General features: G+C 50.0%; 1 protein-coding gene and 1 long non-coding RNA gene across 2 annotated transcripts in view; one reads left to right on the top strand and one right to left on the bottom strand.

The window, feature by feature from the left end:
• Window positions 1–7,985, bottom strand: part of LOC136628592 (uncharacterized) — a 35,266-nt gene extending 27,281 nt beyond the window's left edge. Inside the window, exon 1 of the long non-coding RNA XR_010792888.1 lies at window positions 7,913–7,985. This is a non-coding gene — a long non-coding RNA (uncharacterized lncRNA). The remainder of the gene's footprint in view (window positions 1–7,912) is intronic.
• A 773-nt stretch (window positions 7,986–8,758) lies between these two features.
• Window positions 8,759–18,716, top strand: part of AP1M1 (adaptor related protein complex 1 subunit mu 1) — a 51,795-nt gene continuing 41,837 nt past the window's right edge. The window contains exon 1 of the mRNA XM_066604622.1: window positions 8,759–8,895. Coding sequence (XP_066460719.1) covers window positions 8,854–8,895 — 42 coding nt within the window. The 5' untranslated portion in view covers window positions 8,759–8,853. The remainder of the gene's footprint in view (window positions 8,896–18,716) is intronic.

Here is an 18,716-nt window from a genome sequence, read left to right as displayed (position 1 = left end):
ATAGAAACGGGAAATTTGGCACAAGCATTGATTATGTCATAAATAGGAAAAGCTAATGGGTCCCAACTCGATTATTCAATTCTATGCGCAAAAGAATTAGCTTCCAAATTGTACGTACATAATCCAAATCACTTCCCAATGTCATAGAAACATGAAATTTGGCACAAGCATTGATTGTGTCATAAATATGAAAAGTTAATAGGTCCCAACTCGATTATTGAATTCTAAGCGCAAAAGAATTAGTGTCCAAATTTTATGTACGTTATCTAATTCTCTCACTTCCTGATGTCATTTTATATAAAGGAAGCGTTGCATGGTTACCTCCATGTGGTGTTTCCTGGGTAACGCAGAGAACTATGCAAAATGGTGAACATATGTTTTTCCTCAGTATCTCTAAAGTAACCACGACTTCATAGGATTTTCCGTGTGAACACCAGATAAACACCAGTACCAAATTAACTCGGGTGAAGCCGGCTATATCAGCTAGTATACATATAAATAATTCATTAACTGAACACTAATGAACATAACTGAACGTATGGCAACGAGTTTCAGTGTAAACAGAACGCCTTTATACAGAGTGATGTGAGAAGCGCACCCAACATCCTCTGCCGCCGTAATTCCGTGATCAAATTCATAGGCGGATTGAAGTATGCTATGTACTGAATATATATATGTATGCATTCTGTAACTGGTTTATATGCTTCATAAAGGCATTCTGTATACGCCAAAATGTGTTGCCTTATTGCTGTTGGTCTGTCTGCTGTGGAATAAATATATGGACCTGATGCCAAGCGCTTAAAATCTGCGGTTACTACTGCTAGGAGGGGACTTCTGTACATCACACCCCACTGCTTCAAAGTAAATGGTAAAAATAATTATTAATACCCTTTTTTTCACTTGACTAGATCTCAGAAGTATAACCCCCTACTAAGATTTGTGCAAATCTCACATGAATATGAACTTCATTGTTTTGAATGGAGTCATATATATGAGCTATGCAGAGTGGAAAAAAAAGACGCTGCATGTCCTATCTTTTGCATTCCACAGAAGGCATGACCCATTGTTTTCAACGGGACAGGAAAACACATTGCATGGCGTATGATGTAGACGCAGGTGCGATGCAAGGTTTCCCATTGAAGACAATGGGGAACATTTGCAGATCCTCCGACACCACTGAAGGCCGCGACAGAGAATCGCTACTTTCCAAAAGTGATGGGAAGTGATGAGTTTCATGGCCTGATATCACGCACGGCCATGTGTGGGTAGTTTTATAAGGGTTTTTTGTTAAAATTAACCACTTGTGTTTCAACAGATGTTTGTATTTTTGTGGTAGTATTCTTTTAAGTGCAAATTAATCACATCCATGTCTGTGCCTTTTCATAAGTATGTCTGTATAAATATGCATGCTTCTTTGGATCAATTTCATTTTAGCCTGAAGCAGAACCCTGCTTTGGTTTAAAAGCTCGCTATAACATAATGTATTTTTGTTTGCAATTTAAAAAGGTATTATATCTACAAAATTACTTGGTTTCTCTTGCTGGAAACAATCAGATTTTGCTTCACAGTACCAAACATTTTTCATTAAACGTGTTTCCAAATATAATGCATTACACACAGGCATTGTACCTAAGTTCCCGGAAGTGACGTCAGATGCCAGAAGTGAGCCTGGAGCAGGGCGTAAGGGGACATCGGCGCAGCACCGGAGACGCCGCAAGGAGACCGAGGGAGCCACTGGAGGATCCATCCAGCAGGCAGAAGAAGATGAGCGGGCAGGTGGCCAGAGAATGTGATCGCCGCAGGAGAGGTCCTGATGCTGAGCCTGAGGGCGACTTCATCGGCTGCTGAAGCGGCAGACTGCTACTACTGACAAGGGTTGATAAGAATATTTTGTGTAAGTGCCTGTCAGTAAGTGCCTGTGAGCGAGGTGTAAGTGAAGCAGATCCATCGGTCATGGTACACATTGGCACCAAATGAACACATTAGAGGTCAATGGAGGGCCCTCAAAAACTATTTCAGGGACATAGGATCCAAGCTTAGGGCGAGGACCTGGAAGGTAGTTTTCTCGGAAATACTACCTGCACCTCAAGCCACACTAGAAATGCAGCAGGATCTTAGGGAGGTAAATAAGTGGCTCCGGAGTTGGTGTAAGAAGGAGGGGTTTAGGTTCCTGGAGAACTGGGCTGACTTTGCTGTCAGCTACAGGCTCTACCGTAGGGATGGGCTGCATCTTAATGGGGAGGGTGCAGCTGCGCTGGGAGAGAGGATGGCTGGAAGACTGGAGGAGTGTTTAAACTAGGGAGTGGGGAGGAGGGCAAAAAGAGAAACGGGGGGGGGGGGGGGGTAGACAGTGACCTGGGACCAAGTAATGGGAATGGGGGTTGAGCAGGGGATGGGGTTAATACAGTTAGAACTGACAGAACAGGTAATAGTACCATTGGTAGCACAATGACTATAAAGAACAAAAACAACTGTATAAATTGTATGGCAATTAATGCAAGAAGTCTGATTGGTAAAGTGGGTGAGCGTGAAGCGAGAATAACTGATGAAAATTACGATATATTGGGAATAACGGAAACAGGGCTTGATGATAAGTGCGATTGGGCGGTGAATTTACAGGGTTACAATCTCTTCAGAAGAGACGATGGGGGAACAGAAAGGGGGAGGGGTATGTCTAAGTTTTATCATACTTAATGCTGAGGCTACAAGAAGATATAGATGTAGAAGATGAACGTGTTTAATCTCTGTGCGTAGAACTACAAGGAGGAAAGAAAATAACTAAATCCTGATAGGGGTTTTCTATAGGTCACCAAAAGCAACAGAAGAAACTGAAATCTTATTATTGAGACAAATAGAAGAGGTGTCAAACAACAATGAAGCAATTATTATGGGGGACTTTAATTATCTGGATATAACCTGGGAAGATGAAACCTACAAATCTCACAAGGGTGATAAGTACTTAAGAACAATTAAAGATAACTACCTTACCAAACTTATGCGGGAACCAACTAGAGGGAGGGCCACTCTGGACTCAGTACTAACAAACGGGACCGAAGAGTGGGGGTGGAGGCTGAGAGACACTTGGGAAATAGTGACCACAATATCATTGATTTCCAGCTGTCATTCCAGCTTATCAGGGAGCGACAAAAGACCTAAACTTTAGTAAATCAAAATTTGATCAGCTCAGAACTGCTATCGGTAACACTAATTGGGACAACATCCTCAGAAATAACAGTACATCCTAATTATCTCATGTGAGCAGTTGATACCCTTTAGGGTGAAGTCACACGAACGTATATCGGCTCGGTTTTCACGCCGAGCTGATATACGTTGTCCTCGTGTGCAGGGGGGGGGGGGGGGGGGAGGATGGAAGAGCCAGGAGCAGGAACTGAGCTCCCGCCCCCTCTCTGCCTCCTCTGCACTATTTGTAATGGGAAGGGGCGGGGCTAAGTTACACGAATTAGCCCCACCCCACCTCTCCCCATTGTAAATAGTGCAGAGGGGCGGAGAGGGGTCGGGAGCTCAGTTCCTGCACTTGGCTCTTCCATCCCCCCCGCACACGAGGACAACGTATATCGGCTCGGCGTGAAAACCGAGCCGATATACGTTCGTGTGACTGCACCCTTAAAAACAAAGGAACTACAAGTAGAAGGAAACCAATGTAGCTCGACAAGACTATATGGGGGGGGGGGGCAATAAAAATTTAGTTTTAGCCATTAGTGTTACTATTATTACTATCATTATTTTAGTTTTTTTTATTATGCTTTCATTAGTATTACCGTATATACCGGCGTATAAGACGACTTTTGAACCCCCAAAAATCTGCTCTGAAGTCGGGGGTCGTCTTATACGCCGGTAATACAAAAAAATGAAAGTGTCAAAAAAAAAAAATTATTCACCTCCCCCGGCGTTCTGCGGCGCTGCTGCAGGATGTCGCTCCCTCCTGGTCCCCGGCAGAGCATTGCTTTCTGAATGCTGGGCTTGAAATCCCCGCCTCCAGAAAGCTAATACTGCGATTGGCTAACACACGCAGTCAGCCAATCACAGCCATTCAATTACATCATTGAATGGCTGTGATTGGCTGAAGCCACGTGTGTTTTAGCCAATCACAGCTTTCAATGATGTCATTGAATGGCTGTGATTGGCTGACGGCGTGTGTTAGCTAATCACAGTATTAGCTTTCTGGAGGCGGGGATTTCAAGCCCAGCATTCAGAAAGCAATGCTCTGCCGGGGACCAGGAGGGAGCGACATCCTGCAGAAGCGCCGCAGAACGCTGGGGGAGGTGAATAATTTTTTTTTTTTTGCTCCGCTGTATTCCCGGCGTATAAGGTGACAGTTGGGGGGTCGTCTTATACGCCGGAATATACAGTATCAGTATACCATAGTATTTATGTTATTGCCATTTATTTTGTTTGTTTTTTTTAAAATTATCATGACTATTTTTAGCACAATTGGCGCTGTTCAATATACTGTGGGTGCAATATTAAGTGTGGTAAGAGCTCGGAGAGGACAACAAAGGCTACACATAATGACAAGGTGTTGCAAACGCTGACTCTGCTTTATTGTAAATTAGTTGATATATCGACTTCGCCCGAGTTTATTTGGTACAGGTTTACCTGTTCGCATAGAAAATTTTATGAAGTCGTGGTTGCTTTAGAGGAACACAGAGAGGAGCGTTAGATTCTCCTCAGATTGCATGTACCGATGTCCCTCTGCAGAATGTGCCACCCCACACTCTCCTCACTGTTTACCCTTAAAGGTAACTCCCCTTTTTGCTCAAATTTAACCCCAGACTACAGCTGAAGTCCCTTCTTTAGGGTGCATGCTCCATCCCTGCAGGTCTATGGCCATTTCCTCATGTACTTTACAGCCTTTCAGTACGCCCGCACCGAGGTGAGCCAGAGTCTCCTCGGCGCGCCCGCACCGAGGAGAGCCAGAGTCTCCTCGGCGCGCCCGCACCGAGGAGAGCCAGAGTCTCCTCGGCGCGCCCGCACCGAGGAGAGCCAGAGTCTCCTCGGCGCGCCCGCACCGAGGAGAGCCAGAGTCTCCTCGGCGCGCCCGCACCGAGGAGAGCCAGAGTCTCCTCGGCGCGCCCGCACCGAGGAGAGCCAGAGTCTCCTCGGCGCGCCCGCACCGAGGAGAGCCAGAGTCTCCTCGGCGCGCCCGCACCGAGGAGAGCCAGAGTCTCCTCGGCGCGCCCGCACCGAGGAGAGCCAGAGTCTCCTCGGCGCGCCCGCACCGAGGAGAGCCAGAGTCTCCTCGGCGCGCCCGCACCGAGGAGAGCCAGAGTCTCCTCGGCGCGCCCGCACCGAGGAGAGCCAGAGTCTCCTCGGCGCGCCCGCACCGAGGTGAGCCAGAGTCTCCTCGGCGCGCCCGCACCGAGGTGAGCCAGAGTCTCCTCGGCGCGCCCACACAGAGGTGAGCCAGAGTCTCCTCGGCGCGCCCGCACAGAGGAGAGCCAGAGTCTCCTCGGCGCGCCGGCACAGAGGAGAGCCAGAGTCTCCTCGGCGCGCCCGCACAGAGGAGAGCCAGAGTCTCTTCGGCGCGCCCGCACAGAGGAGAGCCAGAGTCTCCTCGGCGCGCCGGCACAGAGGAGAGCCAGAGTCTCCTCGGCGCGCCCGCACAGAGGAGAGCCAGAGTCTCTTCGGCGCGCCCGCACAGAGGTGAGCCAGAGTCTCCTCGGCGCGCCCGCACAGAGGAGAGCCAGAGTCTCCTCGGCGCGCCGGCACAGAGGAGAGCCAGAGTCTCCTCGGCGCGCCCGCACAGAGGAGAGCCAGAGTCTCTTCGGCGCGCCCGCACAGAGGAGAGCCAGAGTCTCCTCGACGCGCCCGCACAGAGGAGAGCCAGAGTCTCTTCGGCGCGCCCGCACAGAGGAGAGCCAGAGTCTCCTCGACGCGCCCGCACAGAGGAGAGCCAGAGTCTCCTCGGCGCGCCCGCACAGAGGAGAGCCAGAGTCTCCTCGGCGCGCCCGCACAGAGGAGAGCCAGAGTCTCCTCGGCGCGCCCGCACAGAGGTGAGCCAGAGTCTCCTCGGCGCGCCCGCACAGAGGTGAGCCAGAGTCTCCTCGGCGCGCCCGCACAGAGGTGAGCCAGAGTCTCCTCGGCGCGCCCGCACAGAGGTGAGCCAGAGTCTCCTCGGCGCGCCCGCACAGAGGTGAGCCAGAGTCTCCTCGGCGCGCCCGCACAGAGGTGAGCCAGAGTCTCCTCGGCGCGCCCGCACAGAGGTGAGCCAGAGTCTCCTCGGCGCGCCCGCACAGAGGTGAGCCAGAGTCTCCTCGGCGCGCCCGCACAGAGGTGAGCCAGAGGTAGAGTCTCCTCAGTACAGCCACAAAGACGTGAGGTAGAGAGCCTCCTCAGTACGCCCACAAAGACGTGAGGTAGAGTCTCCTCTGTATATGCACAAAGCTCAGGTAAATTCTCCTCAGTACATACACAGAGGTGAGCTAGAGTCTCCTCAGTACGCACACAAAGACGTGAGCTAGAGTCTCCTCAGTACGCACACAAAGACGTGAGCTAGAGTCTCCTCTGTATATGCACAAAGCTCAGGTAAATTCTCCTCAGTACATGCACAGAGGTGAGGTAGAGTCTTCTCAGTATGCAAATCATTTCCCCAAGCTTTATGGATTTTGAGAAGAGAACTCTCTCATGTATTGTGAATTTTCAGTTTTTTTACGCTTAGAATTCAATATTGAAGCTGTGACCATATAGTCTATGTGGGACTAGGGAAGCATCCATTGGTATTATTGTACCTTGTCACCATCGGAAGTTAGGGGTGGTGACAAGGTACGAGCTGTCTAAGAAAGTAGTAAGGCCCCCAGCTTGTGATTGGCTGGGGCATTTGTAATCCCCACAGTAGGACAGCGGCGAGGCAGGGAGCAACACTGAGGACACAGCTAAAGGTGTCAGAGGACACTGGCTACGGCCGTTGTGAGACGGCAGGAAGACAGCGCCCACAGCGGCGACCCTGGGAGCAGAGGCAGGGGCGCCGTTGGAAACCAGGGAGGCTGGGAGTGGTGGCCTGTAGAATCCCCCAAGCGCCGTTCTGACACAGCATGAGGTGAACGCAAAAACCGTGTGCTGCACTGCCGGCAGAGGGACAGCAGGCCGCGTAAGTGAGTGCCAGGGGCAATTGGTGCCCAGCATGGAGCTAATAGCCGGCACAACGGATGCAAAAAAAAAAGTGGGCGCACGGAGCACTCAGGGAGCGCAGGGCCAGCAGCAGCGTGTACTTTGATGTAGTGCCCATGCTGGAGGGTTAAGGGGTTCGTTTTCCTATTGGGCTTACATTTATAGCTGTAAAGGCTTCTGCATTTACAGCTAATAATGTAAAACTAACAGGAAAGCTAATCCCTAAACCTCCAGCATGGGCACAAAATCAATACACACACTGCTGCTAGTACCTTACTGCCTTCAACCAATCGAGAGCTAGGGGTGTGACTGTGGGGTTCCTCCATCCAAGCCCAGTGAAACCCCTAGCCTCTGGGTGGTGACAAGGTACAATAATAGCATCCATCTAGTCTGTGCATCACTGCGGGAGGCGGCCATCTTGTCTGTGCATCACTGCGGGAGGCGGCCATCTTGTCTGTGCATCACTGCGGGAGGCGGCCATCTTGTCTGTGCATCACTGCGGGAGGCGGCCATCTTGTCTGTGCATCACTGCGGGAGGCGGCCATTTTTCTTAAGCTCAACATAACAGCATTAAGAGCATATATATATAAATAAAAGGTGAAAGACCTCACTGACTGGCCACTAATTCTCTAACTTCCCCATGTTGTACAAGCATGAAATTTGCACGACCACTCTTTAGGTCCTAAATAGGAAAAGTAAAATGAACACAACACGAGAATTCAACGCTAATTGCAAAGTTATTGGCACCCCTGTATAACGTACCAGATCTAATTCTCTAACTTACCGATGTCGTGCAAACCTGAAAAAAAGGGATGATCATTCTTTAGGTCCTAAATAGGAAAAATAAAGGGGTCACAACTCAATTATTCAATTCTAGGTGCAAAAGTATAGGCACCCCTATGTAACGTACTTGGTGTCCTCGTGTTGGACAAACATGAAATTTGGCACGACCATTGATTAGGTCCTAAATAAGAAAAGTAAAAAAGGGGTCCCCACCCCCTCCCGTGGCCTCCAGTTCCCCAGTCTCCCCCACAGACCCCCAACTCCCCACAGACCTTCAACTCCCCAGTCTCCCCTCCGCCAGAACCCCCTTCCCCTCCACAGAGACCCCCCCAGCCTCCAGCTCCCCAATCTCCCCCACAGACCCCCAACTCCCCACAGACCTTCAACTCCCCAGTCTCCCCTCCGCCAGAACCCCCTTCCCCTCCACAGAGACCCCCCCCAGCCTCCAGCTCCCCAATCTCCCCCACAGACGCCCCCCTTTCCCGGCCTCCAGCTTTACCCTGGTCCCCACAGACCCCCAGCTTTCTAGTCCCCTCCACAGACCCCCTCGGTATACAGCTCCCCAATCTCCCCCACAGACCCGCCCCCCGGCCTCCAGCATCTCAGTATCCCCCCACAACTCCTCAGTCTCCCGAACAGACCCCCACGGCCGCCAGCTTCCCTCCCCCAGTTTCCCACAGCCCCGTAAGCTATATCCGCGCTTTTCTACCAAGCACATTCTGGCTGATGCTGGAGCCGTACAGTAATGTCCGTTTCTGACATAGTGTTAATTATTCAGTCAGGAAGCCCGTGTCCGCCATCTTTGTAGAGGAGCGGCTTGGCGTCACACGTCGTTTCCGAACCGCCATCTTGGAAGTGGACGGCGGTGCTTCCGGCGAGCGGCGCGCCCCGCTAGAACCACGGCGAGTGCGTACGTTGAGGCGCTGTGTGACCGGTGGGAAGATGTCGGCGAGCGCGGTCTACGTGCTGGACCTGAAGGGCAAGGTGAGGGCCACCATTCCTGCAAGGGATGCCTTCCTTTATAGGCGCTGCAATTCTGCAGGCTCCGTATTGTCGCTCACACAGATTACAAGAAAGATGGCAGCATGTACGTTCCTGGTCGTATGATATGCGCATACATGCCATGCCCGTGCGGGGGATTGTATCCGTCCCTCTGCTTCATTTTTTGAAGGAGAGAAACTGTAAAAAATGGCTCCGTTTTTCCACCCACTGATTTCCGTTCCATCAGCCTTTTTTTTTGTTTTGTTTTTATGAAAAAAATAGCGCAGTCTGCAGCCTTTTTTTTTCCATATAAAGAAACGTAAACCTGCCAGAATGGACGCCGGGGTACTGTTGTACCTGCCAGAATGGACCCCGGGGTACTGTTGTACCTGCCAGAATGGACCCCGGGGTACTGTTGTACCTGCCAGAATGGACCCCGGGGTACTGTTGTACCTGCCAGAATGGACCCCGGGGTACTGTTGTACCTGCCAGAATGGACCCCGGGGTACTGTTGTACCTGCCAGAATGGACCCCGGGGTACTGTTGTACCTGCCAGAATGGACCCCGGGGTACTGTTGTACCTGCCAGAATGGACGCCGGGGTACTGTTGTACCTGCCAGAATGGACGCCGGGGTACTGTTGTACCTGCCAGAATGGACGCCGGGGTACTGTTGTACCTGCCAGAATGGACGCCGGGGTACTGTTGTACCTGCCAGAATGGACGCCGGGGTACTGTTGTACCTGCCAGAATGGACGCCGGGGTACTGTTGTACCTGCCAGAATGGACGCCGGGGTACTGTTGTACCTGCCAGAATGGACGCCGGGGTACTGTTGTACCTGCCAGAATGGACGCCGGGGTACTGTTGTACCTGCCAGAATGGACGCCGGGGTACTGTTGTACCTGCCAGAATGGACGCCGGGGTACTGTTGTACCTGCCAGAATGGACGCCGGGGTACTGTTGTACCTGCCAGAATGGACGCCGGGGTACTGTTGTACCTGCCAGAATGGACGCCGGGGTACTGTTGTACCTGCCAGAATGGACGCCGGGGTACTGTTGTACCTGCCAGAATGGACGCCGGGGTACTGTTGTACCTGCCAGAATGGCCGCCGGGGTACTGTTGTACCTGCCAGAATGGCCGCCGGGGTACTGTTGTACCTGCCAGAATGGCCGCCGGGGTACTGTTGTACCTGCCAGAATGGCCGCCGGGGTACTGTTGTACCTGCCAGAATGGCCGCCGGGGTACTGTTGTACCTGCCAGAATGGCCGCTGGGGTACTGTTGTACCTTGTCGACACCGAAAGCTATGGGCAGACCTAGCTTTGGTGGAGCTAACTGCCCCTGTCAAGCCCCTAGCTTCTGATTGGCTCTCCCGTTTCCCCTGCTGTTCAGTGCCCACACTCACTTGCCGGAGTCAATTGCGGCAGCCACAGACCACAGCAACTGAGACCCAACGGGCAAGGTGAGCCGCACATCTATCCCGCCACTGGCAGCACAGAGGAGAATAGGGTGGCGGCGGCAGCAGGAAGCCTCTGTAAACCCCACTCAGGTTAGGGAGGGTGGGCGCTTTGTACTGCTCTGCCAGTGAGACGTCCGGAAAGCCTGCGGGACCGCCGATGCCTTGCCGTGCCTCCTCGTCCTGTTTTGCCGCTGCTCCCATGTACTGTCCGCTATTCTGCAGCCCTCTTGCACGGCTGTCTCCTCCTGCGGTGCCTCCCACTTTAGGCGCTGGTTCGGTCTCATGCCCTCCCCGTTGTGCTGATGATGGGGTTTCCTGCCCCATCACATTGTGAGCCTGGTCTGTGGGTGTTCATCCTATCTCCACAATACCAGACGCCGGGCCCTTTGCTTTCTGTTTTTTCGAAACCCCGTTGAAATCAACGGATCTGTATTTCAATTTCCTTCAGAAACGAAGTACCTGGCGGTACTACCGGTTGTTGACTATAGGTTTAAAGGGGTTGTCCCGCGCCGAAACGGGGTTTTTTTTTTCAACCCCCCCCCCCCAAATAGCTACATTAGGGGACAATACGAGAATTTCTCCCATGATCTGCTTATATCCAGGACAAGCAAAGGGATTGCACCCAATCGTATATACGTGACCATCTGAGGCGTTGGTTTCGAATGTATTCGTTCGCACGGGCGATTTTACGGCGCGTAAAAACGGCAACCCGAAAAAAACACGGAACATACACGACCGAAATACGCGCCAACGCATATTCAATGGCCGAAAAGATAGTTTGCAAAGTAGGAACAAACGATAATACGCTTTCTAGCTCTGGTCATGATCGGCAAAAAACGTTCTTTCCGGTAATTATACGCTGCGCACGTGCGAATGCACCCTCAGGCAGAGAGTTCCACAGTCTCACTGCTCTTACAGTAAAGAATCCCTTTCTATGTTGGTGATGAAACCTGCTTTCCTCTAGATGTAGCGGATGCCCTCTTGTTACCGTCGCAGTCCTGGGTATAAACAGATCCTGGGAGAGATCCTTGTATTGTCCCCTCATGTACTTATACATAGTTATTTGGTCGCCCCTTAGCCGTCTTTCTTTCAGGGTAAATAATCCCAGTCTATATTTCGTTTATTAGTTTAGTTGCCCTTCTTTGAACCGCTTCAAGCACTGCAACCTCTTTCCTAAACACCGGTGTCCAGAACTGTGCGCAGTATTCCATGTGGGGCCTGACAAGTGCCTTATATAGTGTTTGCGTCCCTCGCCCCTATGCCTCTTTTAATGCCCTGCCCCTCCCTAAGACTTTATTAGCTTTTGCAGCAGCTGACTGGCATTAATTACTCCAGTTTAGTCTATAGTCCACTAGTACCCCCAGGTCTTTTTCCATATCACTTTTCCCTAGCAGTACCCCATTTAGTGTGTTTTGGTGACATCCGTTTCTCCTGCCCATGTGCATAACTTTACATTTATCAACATTGAACTTCATTTGCCATTTTTCTGCCCAAGCCCCCAGCTTATCTAGGTCCGTTTGTAGCCGCACATTGTCCTCCGTTGTATTAATTATCTTGTATAATTTTGTGTCATCTGCAAATATTGATATTTTGCTGTGCAGCCCCTCTATCAGGTCGTTGGTAAATATATTGAACAGAATGCGGCCTAATACTGAACCCTGTGGCCCCCACTGGCGACGGTGGCCCAATCAGAGTACGAACCATTTATTACCACCCTTTGCTTTCTATCTCTGAGCCATTTCCTTACCCAGATACACACGTTTTCGCCCAATCCGAGCTTCTCATTTTATATATCAGCCTACTATGCAGCACGGTGTCAAATGCTGTAGAGAAATCCAGATATACGAGATCAATAGCCTCTCCCAGGTCCAGCCTAGAACTTACTTCATCGTAGAAGCTGATCAAATTGGTCTGACGTAATCGACCCCCTCATGAAACCGTGCTGGTGAGGAGTTATTCCATTCTCCTTGAGGTATTCTAGGGTGGCATTTCTCAGAGACCCCTCAAGTTTTTTTCAGTTATTGATGTGAGACTTACCGGCCTGTAGTTACCGGGCTCCTTTCTTGACCCCTTTTTGTATATTAGAACCACATTGGCAATCCAATGGTACAACTCGGTCTTGATAGTGTCCTTAAATATAAGAAATAGCGGTCTAGCTATCACATCACTTAGTTCTCTTAGTACCCTTGGGTGTATTCCATCTGGGCCAAGCGAGTTATCGATTTTTAATCCTCTTTAACCAGCTCTGCACTTTCTCCTGTATTGGGTATGCAATGTTTAGCAGGGGGTTCATTTTATTCCCCTGCATCTCATGTGCCAATTTTTTTTCGTTCTTGAATACACTCGAAAAAAAACAATTTAGTAGATTTGCCTTTCTCACATCGATTTTCTCTTGGATTATTTGTTAAAGGTCCAGTTCTCTCAGTGCAAGTCCTTTTGCTGTTAATGTGATTGATGAATGGTTTAGGGTTATTTTTGCTCTCTTTGGTGATCAGTCTTTCCGCCTCCTCCTTAGCAATTTTGATCTTTTCTTTACATATTTTGTTTTTATCCCTGTATGATTTTAGCACTTCTTCGCTGCCTTCTTGCTTTAGTAGTTTAAATGCTTTCTTTTTTTTTTTTTTTGTTTATTGCCTCCCTTACAGTTTTATCGAGCCACATTGGTTTCCTTCTACTTGTACCGTGTTTCCCAGAAAGTAGGTCCACCCCGGTTTTCAGGGGAGGCTTGAAATATAAGACCTAGCTAATTTACTAACTTTCGGTTCCCCACGCTCTCTCCTGAGGAGATTGTAACCCTGTAAATTCACCACCCAATCGCACTTATCATCAAGCCATGTTTCCGTTATTCCAACTACATCGTAATTTTCATCAGACATTCTAGCTTCAAGCTCACCCACCTTACCGATAAGACTTCTTGCGTTCTTTGTCATAGAATGTATATGGTTCCTTTTGTCCTTTATATTCATTTTGCTACTAATGGTACTATTGGCTGTTCTGTCAGTTCTAACTGCAGTAACCCTCCCCTCCCCCTGCCTTCCCATTTCTTGGTCCTAGGTAGCTATCTGCACTGTCTACCCCCGTGGTTTTCTTCTTGTCCTCCCCCCTAGTCCCTAGTTTAAACACTCCTCCAACCTTCTAGCCATCTTCTCCCCCTTCTAGCCATCTTCTCCCCCTTCTAGCCATCTTCTCCCCCTTCTAGCCATCTTCTCCCCCTTCTAGCCACCTTCTCCCCCTTCTAGCCACCTTCTCCCCCTTCTAGCCACCTTCTCCCCCTTCTAGCCACCTTCTCCCCCTTCTAGCCACCTTCTCCCCCTTCTAGCCACCTTCTCCCCCTTCTAGCCACCTTCTCCCCCTTCTAGCCACCTTCTCCCCCTTCTAGCCACCTTCTCCCCCTTCTAGCCACCTTTTCCCCCTTCTAGCCACCTTTTCCCCCTTCTAGCCACCTTTTCCCCCTTCTAGCCACCTTTTCCCCCTTCTAGCCACCTTTTCCCCCTTCTAGCCACCTTCTCCCCCTTCTAGCCACCTTCTCCCCCTTCTAGCCACCTTCTCCCCCTTCTAGCCATCTTCTCCTTCAATAGAAGTATTCAAACAAAGACTGGACAAATATCTGTCTGCGATAATTTAGTAAATCCTGCACTGAGCATGGGGTTGGACCAGATGACCCTGGAGGTCCCTTCCAACTCTACCATTCCATGACTGTTAGGGTAGCAAGAGGGCATCCTCTACAGCTAGAGAAACAAAGGTTTCATCACCAACACAGAAGGGGGTTCTTTACTGTAAGAGCAGTGAGACTGTGGAACTCGCTGCCTGAGGACGTGGTGATGGCAAAATCCATAGATGAGTTTAAGAGGGCACTTTAAGAGGCGTTTAAGATGCCTTTCTAGAGTGCTATATTACAGGATATACACATTAAATAACCAGCATGGTTGTTGATCCGGGTCTTGGAGTCAGGTAGGACCTATCAAATTGTTGATCCAGAGAGTATTCTGACTGCCATTATGGAGTCGGGAAAGATTTTTTTCCCCTAAAATGGCTTAAATTGGCTTCTGTTTCATTGTTGTTTTTTGCCTTCCTCTGGATCAACAAGGGAGGCGGGTGGAAACAGGTTGAACTAGATCGATAGTGTCCCTTCACCCTAACATACTATGTTACCCCTGTACCTCCCGTATCACCCTGGAGCAGACCCCCACCCCTATTGTCTCATTTTATCACATGTAACTTTTGTACCCCCTGTGTTTGAAAGCGCTGCGGAATAAGTTGGTGCTATACAAATAAAGATCACCATTATTCCTGGTTAGCTGTATATCTTTACCTGGCCTTTTACTTCCCTTCCCATATTGTTTTAGCTCTCCAAATGAGTGGAGCAAGGCACCTGCCAAATATTTACTTACCTGTTTCTATAAGATGCAAGCAGTCCATCATATAGGTCAGTGGTGGCGAACCTATGGCACGCGTGCCAGAGGTGGCACGCAGAGCCCTGCCTGCTGGCATGCAGAGCCATCGGCCGTTCACCACTAGTGTGTACCTGGAGGGGCCGCGGCTCCCCGGCAGCATGAGACGGAGCGCCGCCGGCGGCAGCAGGAGGAACGCTGGGCGGAGCACCAGAGGCAGCAACAGGAGGAGCGCTGGAGGGAGCGCCGCCGGTAGCAGGAGACAGAGCGCCGGAGGCATGAGCACAGCCACTGCCAGCAGAGGCTGGAGAGAGCGGCGGTAGCAGCAGCTGGACAGCAGGACACAGAGCGACTTCAGCACAGACTGTGGGGCGGCTGGGGGGGTGTCACTGGTACGCAGGGGGGCGCTGGGAGGGGTGTCGCTGGTACGCGAGGGGGCGCTGGGGGGCCGTCACTGGTACGCAGGGGGGCGCTGGGAGGGGTGTCGCTGGTACGCGAGGGGGCGCTGGGGGGCCGTCGCTGGTACGCGGGGGGCCGTCGCTGGTACGCGGGGGGCCGCTGGGGGGCCGTCGCTGGTACGCGGGGGGCCGCTGGGGGGCCGTCGCTGGTACGCGAGGGGCCGCTGGGGGGCCGTCGCTGGTACGCGAGGGGCCGCTGGGGGGCCGTCGCTGGTACGCTGGGGGTGTCAATAATACGCAGTGGATGGGGGGCGCTGTGGGGTGTCACTAGTACGCGAGGGAGGGGGCGCTGTGGGGGTGTCACTAGTACGGGGGTGCCGTGGGGGTGTCACTAGTACGCGGGGGGCCGTGGGGGTGTCACTAGTACGCGGGGGGCCACTGTGGGGTGCCACTAGTACGCGGGGGGGGGCGCTGTGGGGTGTCACTAGTACTGCTGCGGTATGTTTACATGTGGTGGAAAAAGGCAGAGCTGTTTCAAAATAGACAGGGTGCAGATTTTGACTGCTTTTTGGATGCGGAAATACTGCAGAATTTTCCACATAAATTTCCGCTGAGGACATGCTGCAGTATTTCCGCATCTAAAAAGCAGCCCAAATCTGCTCCCTGTCTATTTTGAAATAGCGCTGTCCTTTTTTAGAACAAAGGGGTAAAATCATACGTTGTGATAAGCCCCGCCCCCTGACTTGTTGGCACTTTGCAATAAATAGGTTTTGGGTTGCAGTTTGGGCACTCGGTCTCTAAAAGGTTCGCCATCACTGATATAGGTAATTCACTCCATGGCATGGTCTAGAAATCTAAATCTGATGGCACCATCGACGTAGCCATTTGTTCACCTCTATATCATTGGATAATGGTAATCACGTGACCAGGGACTGCTCAACAAGGCCACCAGTCACTGCTCCAGGCTCTTGGCTACCTCCAGTAGCCAATAGCAGGGAGCCGTCGCACGCACAGACCCCAGGGCTTTAGTCTACAATTGGTTTTACAGTTCTGTAGAATAAAGCCCAGACACCCAAAACGTGAAAACATGTATGGTGCTCACTATCGGATTAAGAAAGCCTTTATCCTCACTTTCACTGCTGAAGAAAACAGCTACTTCTGGCGCACGGTGCATTTGTACAAAATTTTGTGCAACTTTCTTTTGAATTTACAACACTTTTTGAAATATGGGTTAGGCAAGAATGGTAGCCTCCCTTAGGCTGAGCTCACATGCAATTGTGATTGCGGATTCCGCAATGTCTATGTGGGCTTTCCATGGAAAAACGTGGGCATTGAAAGACAAGAATTTTTGCTTTTTTGTTCACACTCGCGAATATGAACTTGGTATTCCGCAAGCGGAGGAAAAACCGCAGAATGCTCTATTCTGCTGTGGAATTCGTGTGCCAATGGAGGCAGTCTAACCCGCAGACCATACGCAACTAGCAATGCATATGGGATGTGGATACGCGTGGCATCGCTAAGCAACGGCGCTAGAAATGCACTGTACTGCGTATGACCAATGACGAGCCACTGCGGTCAATCGCAATACAGAAATAGAAGGTATGCAGGGTCGCTGGCTGGGTTCACAGACCGGATCTGCCCGTGTGAGCGCGGACTTCAACCAACTTCCTATAATTTGTATGAAAAACTGGAGTAGATTTATATTCTTAACACGGGGTCAAGAGATGTGTAATAATAAATTTGCCGCACTTCGGATTAAGCGCTCCTTCACAATAATGTATGTGCATTTGCGTGTTTCTGAGTGCTGCGTCTTTGTGAAATGAATAATGCTTTTTTGCACGCATATCTGTTTTTTACTGTACGTTTTTTTTTCCTGCCCATAGAGCATGTTCCTTTTCTCGTGGCAAACAGACGAACCACTTGAAATGACTTGAAATAGTCTGAGTTCCAGATTTGTTCTGGAAGCCCTGCCATGCCTTATCTTAGCAATTATCAGTGCTTTACTGTAAGTGCCCCAGAGGGACACAAATTGTCTAAAAATGTAAAAAAAAGTTAAAAAACCCTTTTATGCCTCTCCTCATATTAGCATAAAAAAAAGTTAAAAAAATTAAAACCCCACATATTTGGTATCGACGCGTCCGTAACAACGCAAACAATAAGTTGCACGTGCTTTTCCCTGTGCACAGCAAAAAGCGTTTTAAAAAACCGAGGCAAAATGCAAATTTTTAGCGTTTTGCCTTCCTAAAAACGCAATAAAAGTGATGAAAAAAGCCGAATGTACCCCAAAATGATACTAATAAAAACTACAGCTCGTCTCGCAAAAAATAAGCCCCATAGAGCTCCGTTCATGGAAAAATAAAAAAGTTACAGGACTCTGAATGCAGCAATGTAGGGGGAAAAAAATTTCCAAATAAGGGTTTTTATTGCAGAAAAGTGGAAAAAAGCTAAAAAAAAGTAAGAATTTTGGTGGTTTTGTAACCGTACCGGTCCGCAGAAAAAATGGATTGTGTCGTTTTTACTGCATGATTTACACTGTAAAAAAAATTCTATGGCAGAATTGATGCGTTTTCATAAAAAAAAAAATAATAAAAGTTTTATATAGTTTATGTACCCAAAAGTGGCACTGATTAAAAACTACAGTTGGCCACACAAAAAACAAGCCCTTATACGGCCGCGTCAACGGAAAAATAAAAAAGTTATGCCATGTCATTAAGGGGTTAATGCACCTCAATGGTGGGGCGCGTTAAAAAATGCTGTTTAACGCTGTAAAATGCATTTTGGAATCGTGGTAAAGCGCCACGGTTTCTAACAGTGTTTTGTGAACACTTGTGTGAGAGCGGCTTAAAGGGGTTGTCCCGCGCCGAAACGGTTTTTTTTTTCAAACCCCCCCCCCCCCCCCCCCCCAGGGGTTAAAAAAGAACACCGCACAGCGCTTACCTGAATCCCCGCGCTCCGGTGACTTCTTACTTACCGGTTGAGGATGGCTGCCGGGATCTTCTCCCTCGGTGGACCGCAGGGCTTCTGTGCGGTCCATTGCCGATTCCAGCCTCCTGATTGGCTGGAATCGGCACGTGACGGGGCGGAGCTACACGGAGCCGGCATCCTGCACGAGCGGCCCCATTCAGAAAAGAAGAAGACCCGGACTGCGCAAGCGCGCCTAATTTGGCCATTAGACGCCGAAAATTAGACGGGCTCCATGGAAACGAGGACGCTAGCAACGGAACAGGTAAGTGAAAAACTTCTTATAACTTCTGTATGGCTCATAATTAATGCACAATGTACATTACAAAGTGCATTAATATGGCCATACAGAAGTGTATAGACCCACTTGCTGCCGCGGGACAACCCCTTTAAGGAAATGTAAATGAACCTATTGAAATCAATGGGTTCTATCCTCTGCATATCGCCCGAGTGAATTAGCTTTAAGACGAACGTGCAAAACCCCAGTCTTCATAAGTTCACCCCAACGTGAGTGCTTCTTAAATCCTCCGACAGTTTTTGTTTTCACCTCTGCACCAACGATGTGTCTTTCCAATAAGTGATGTCCTGAGAAGTTGGTTGCTGCCATCATCCTGCTG

The sequence above is a fragment of the Eleutherodactylus coqui genome, chromosome 5, assembly GCF_035609145.1.
Source record: "Eleutherodactylus coqui strain aEleCoq1 chromosome 5, aEleCoq1.hap1, whole genome shotgun sequence".
NCBI lineage: Eukaryota > Metazoa > Chordata > Amphibia > Anura > Eleutherodactylidae > Eleutherodactylus > Eleutherodactylus coqui.
This window is presented reverse-complemented; position numbering and strand designations above follow the sequence as displayed.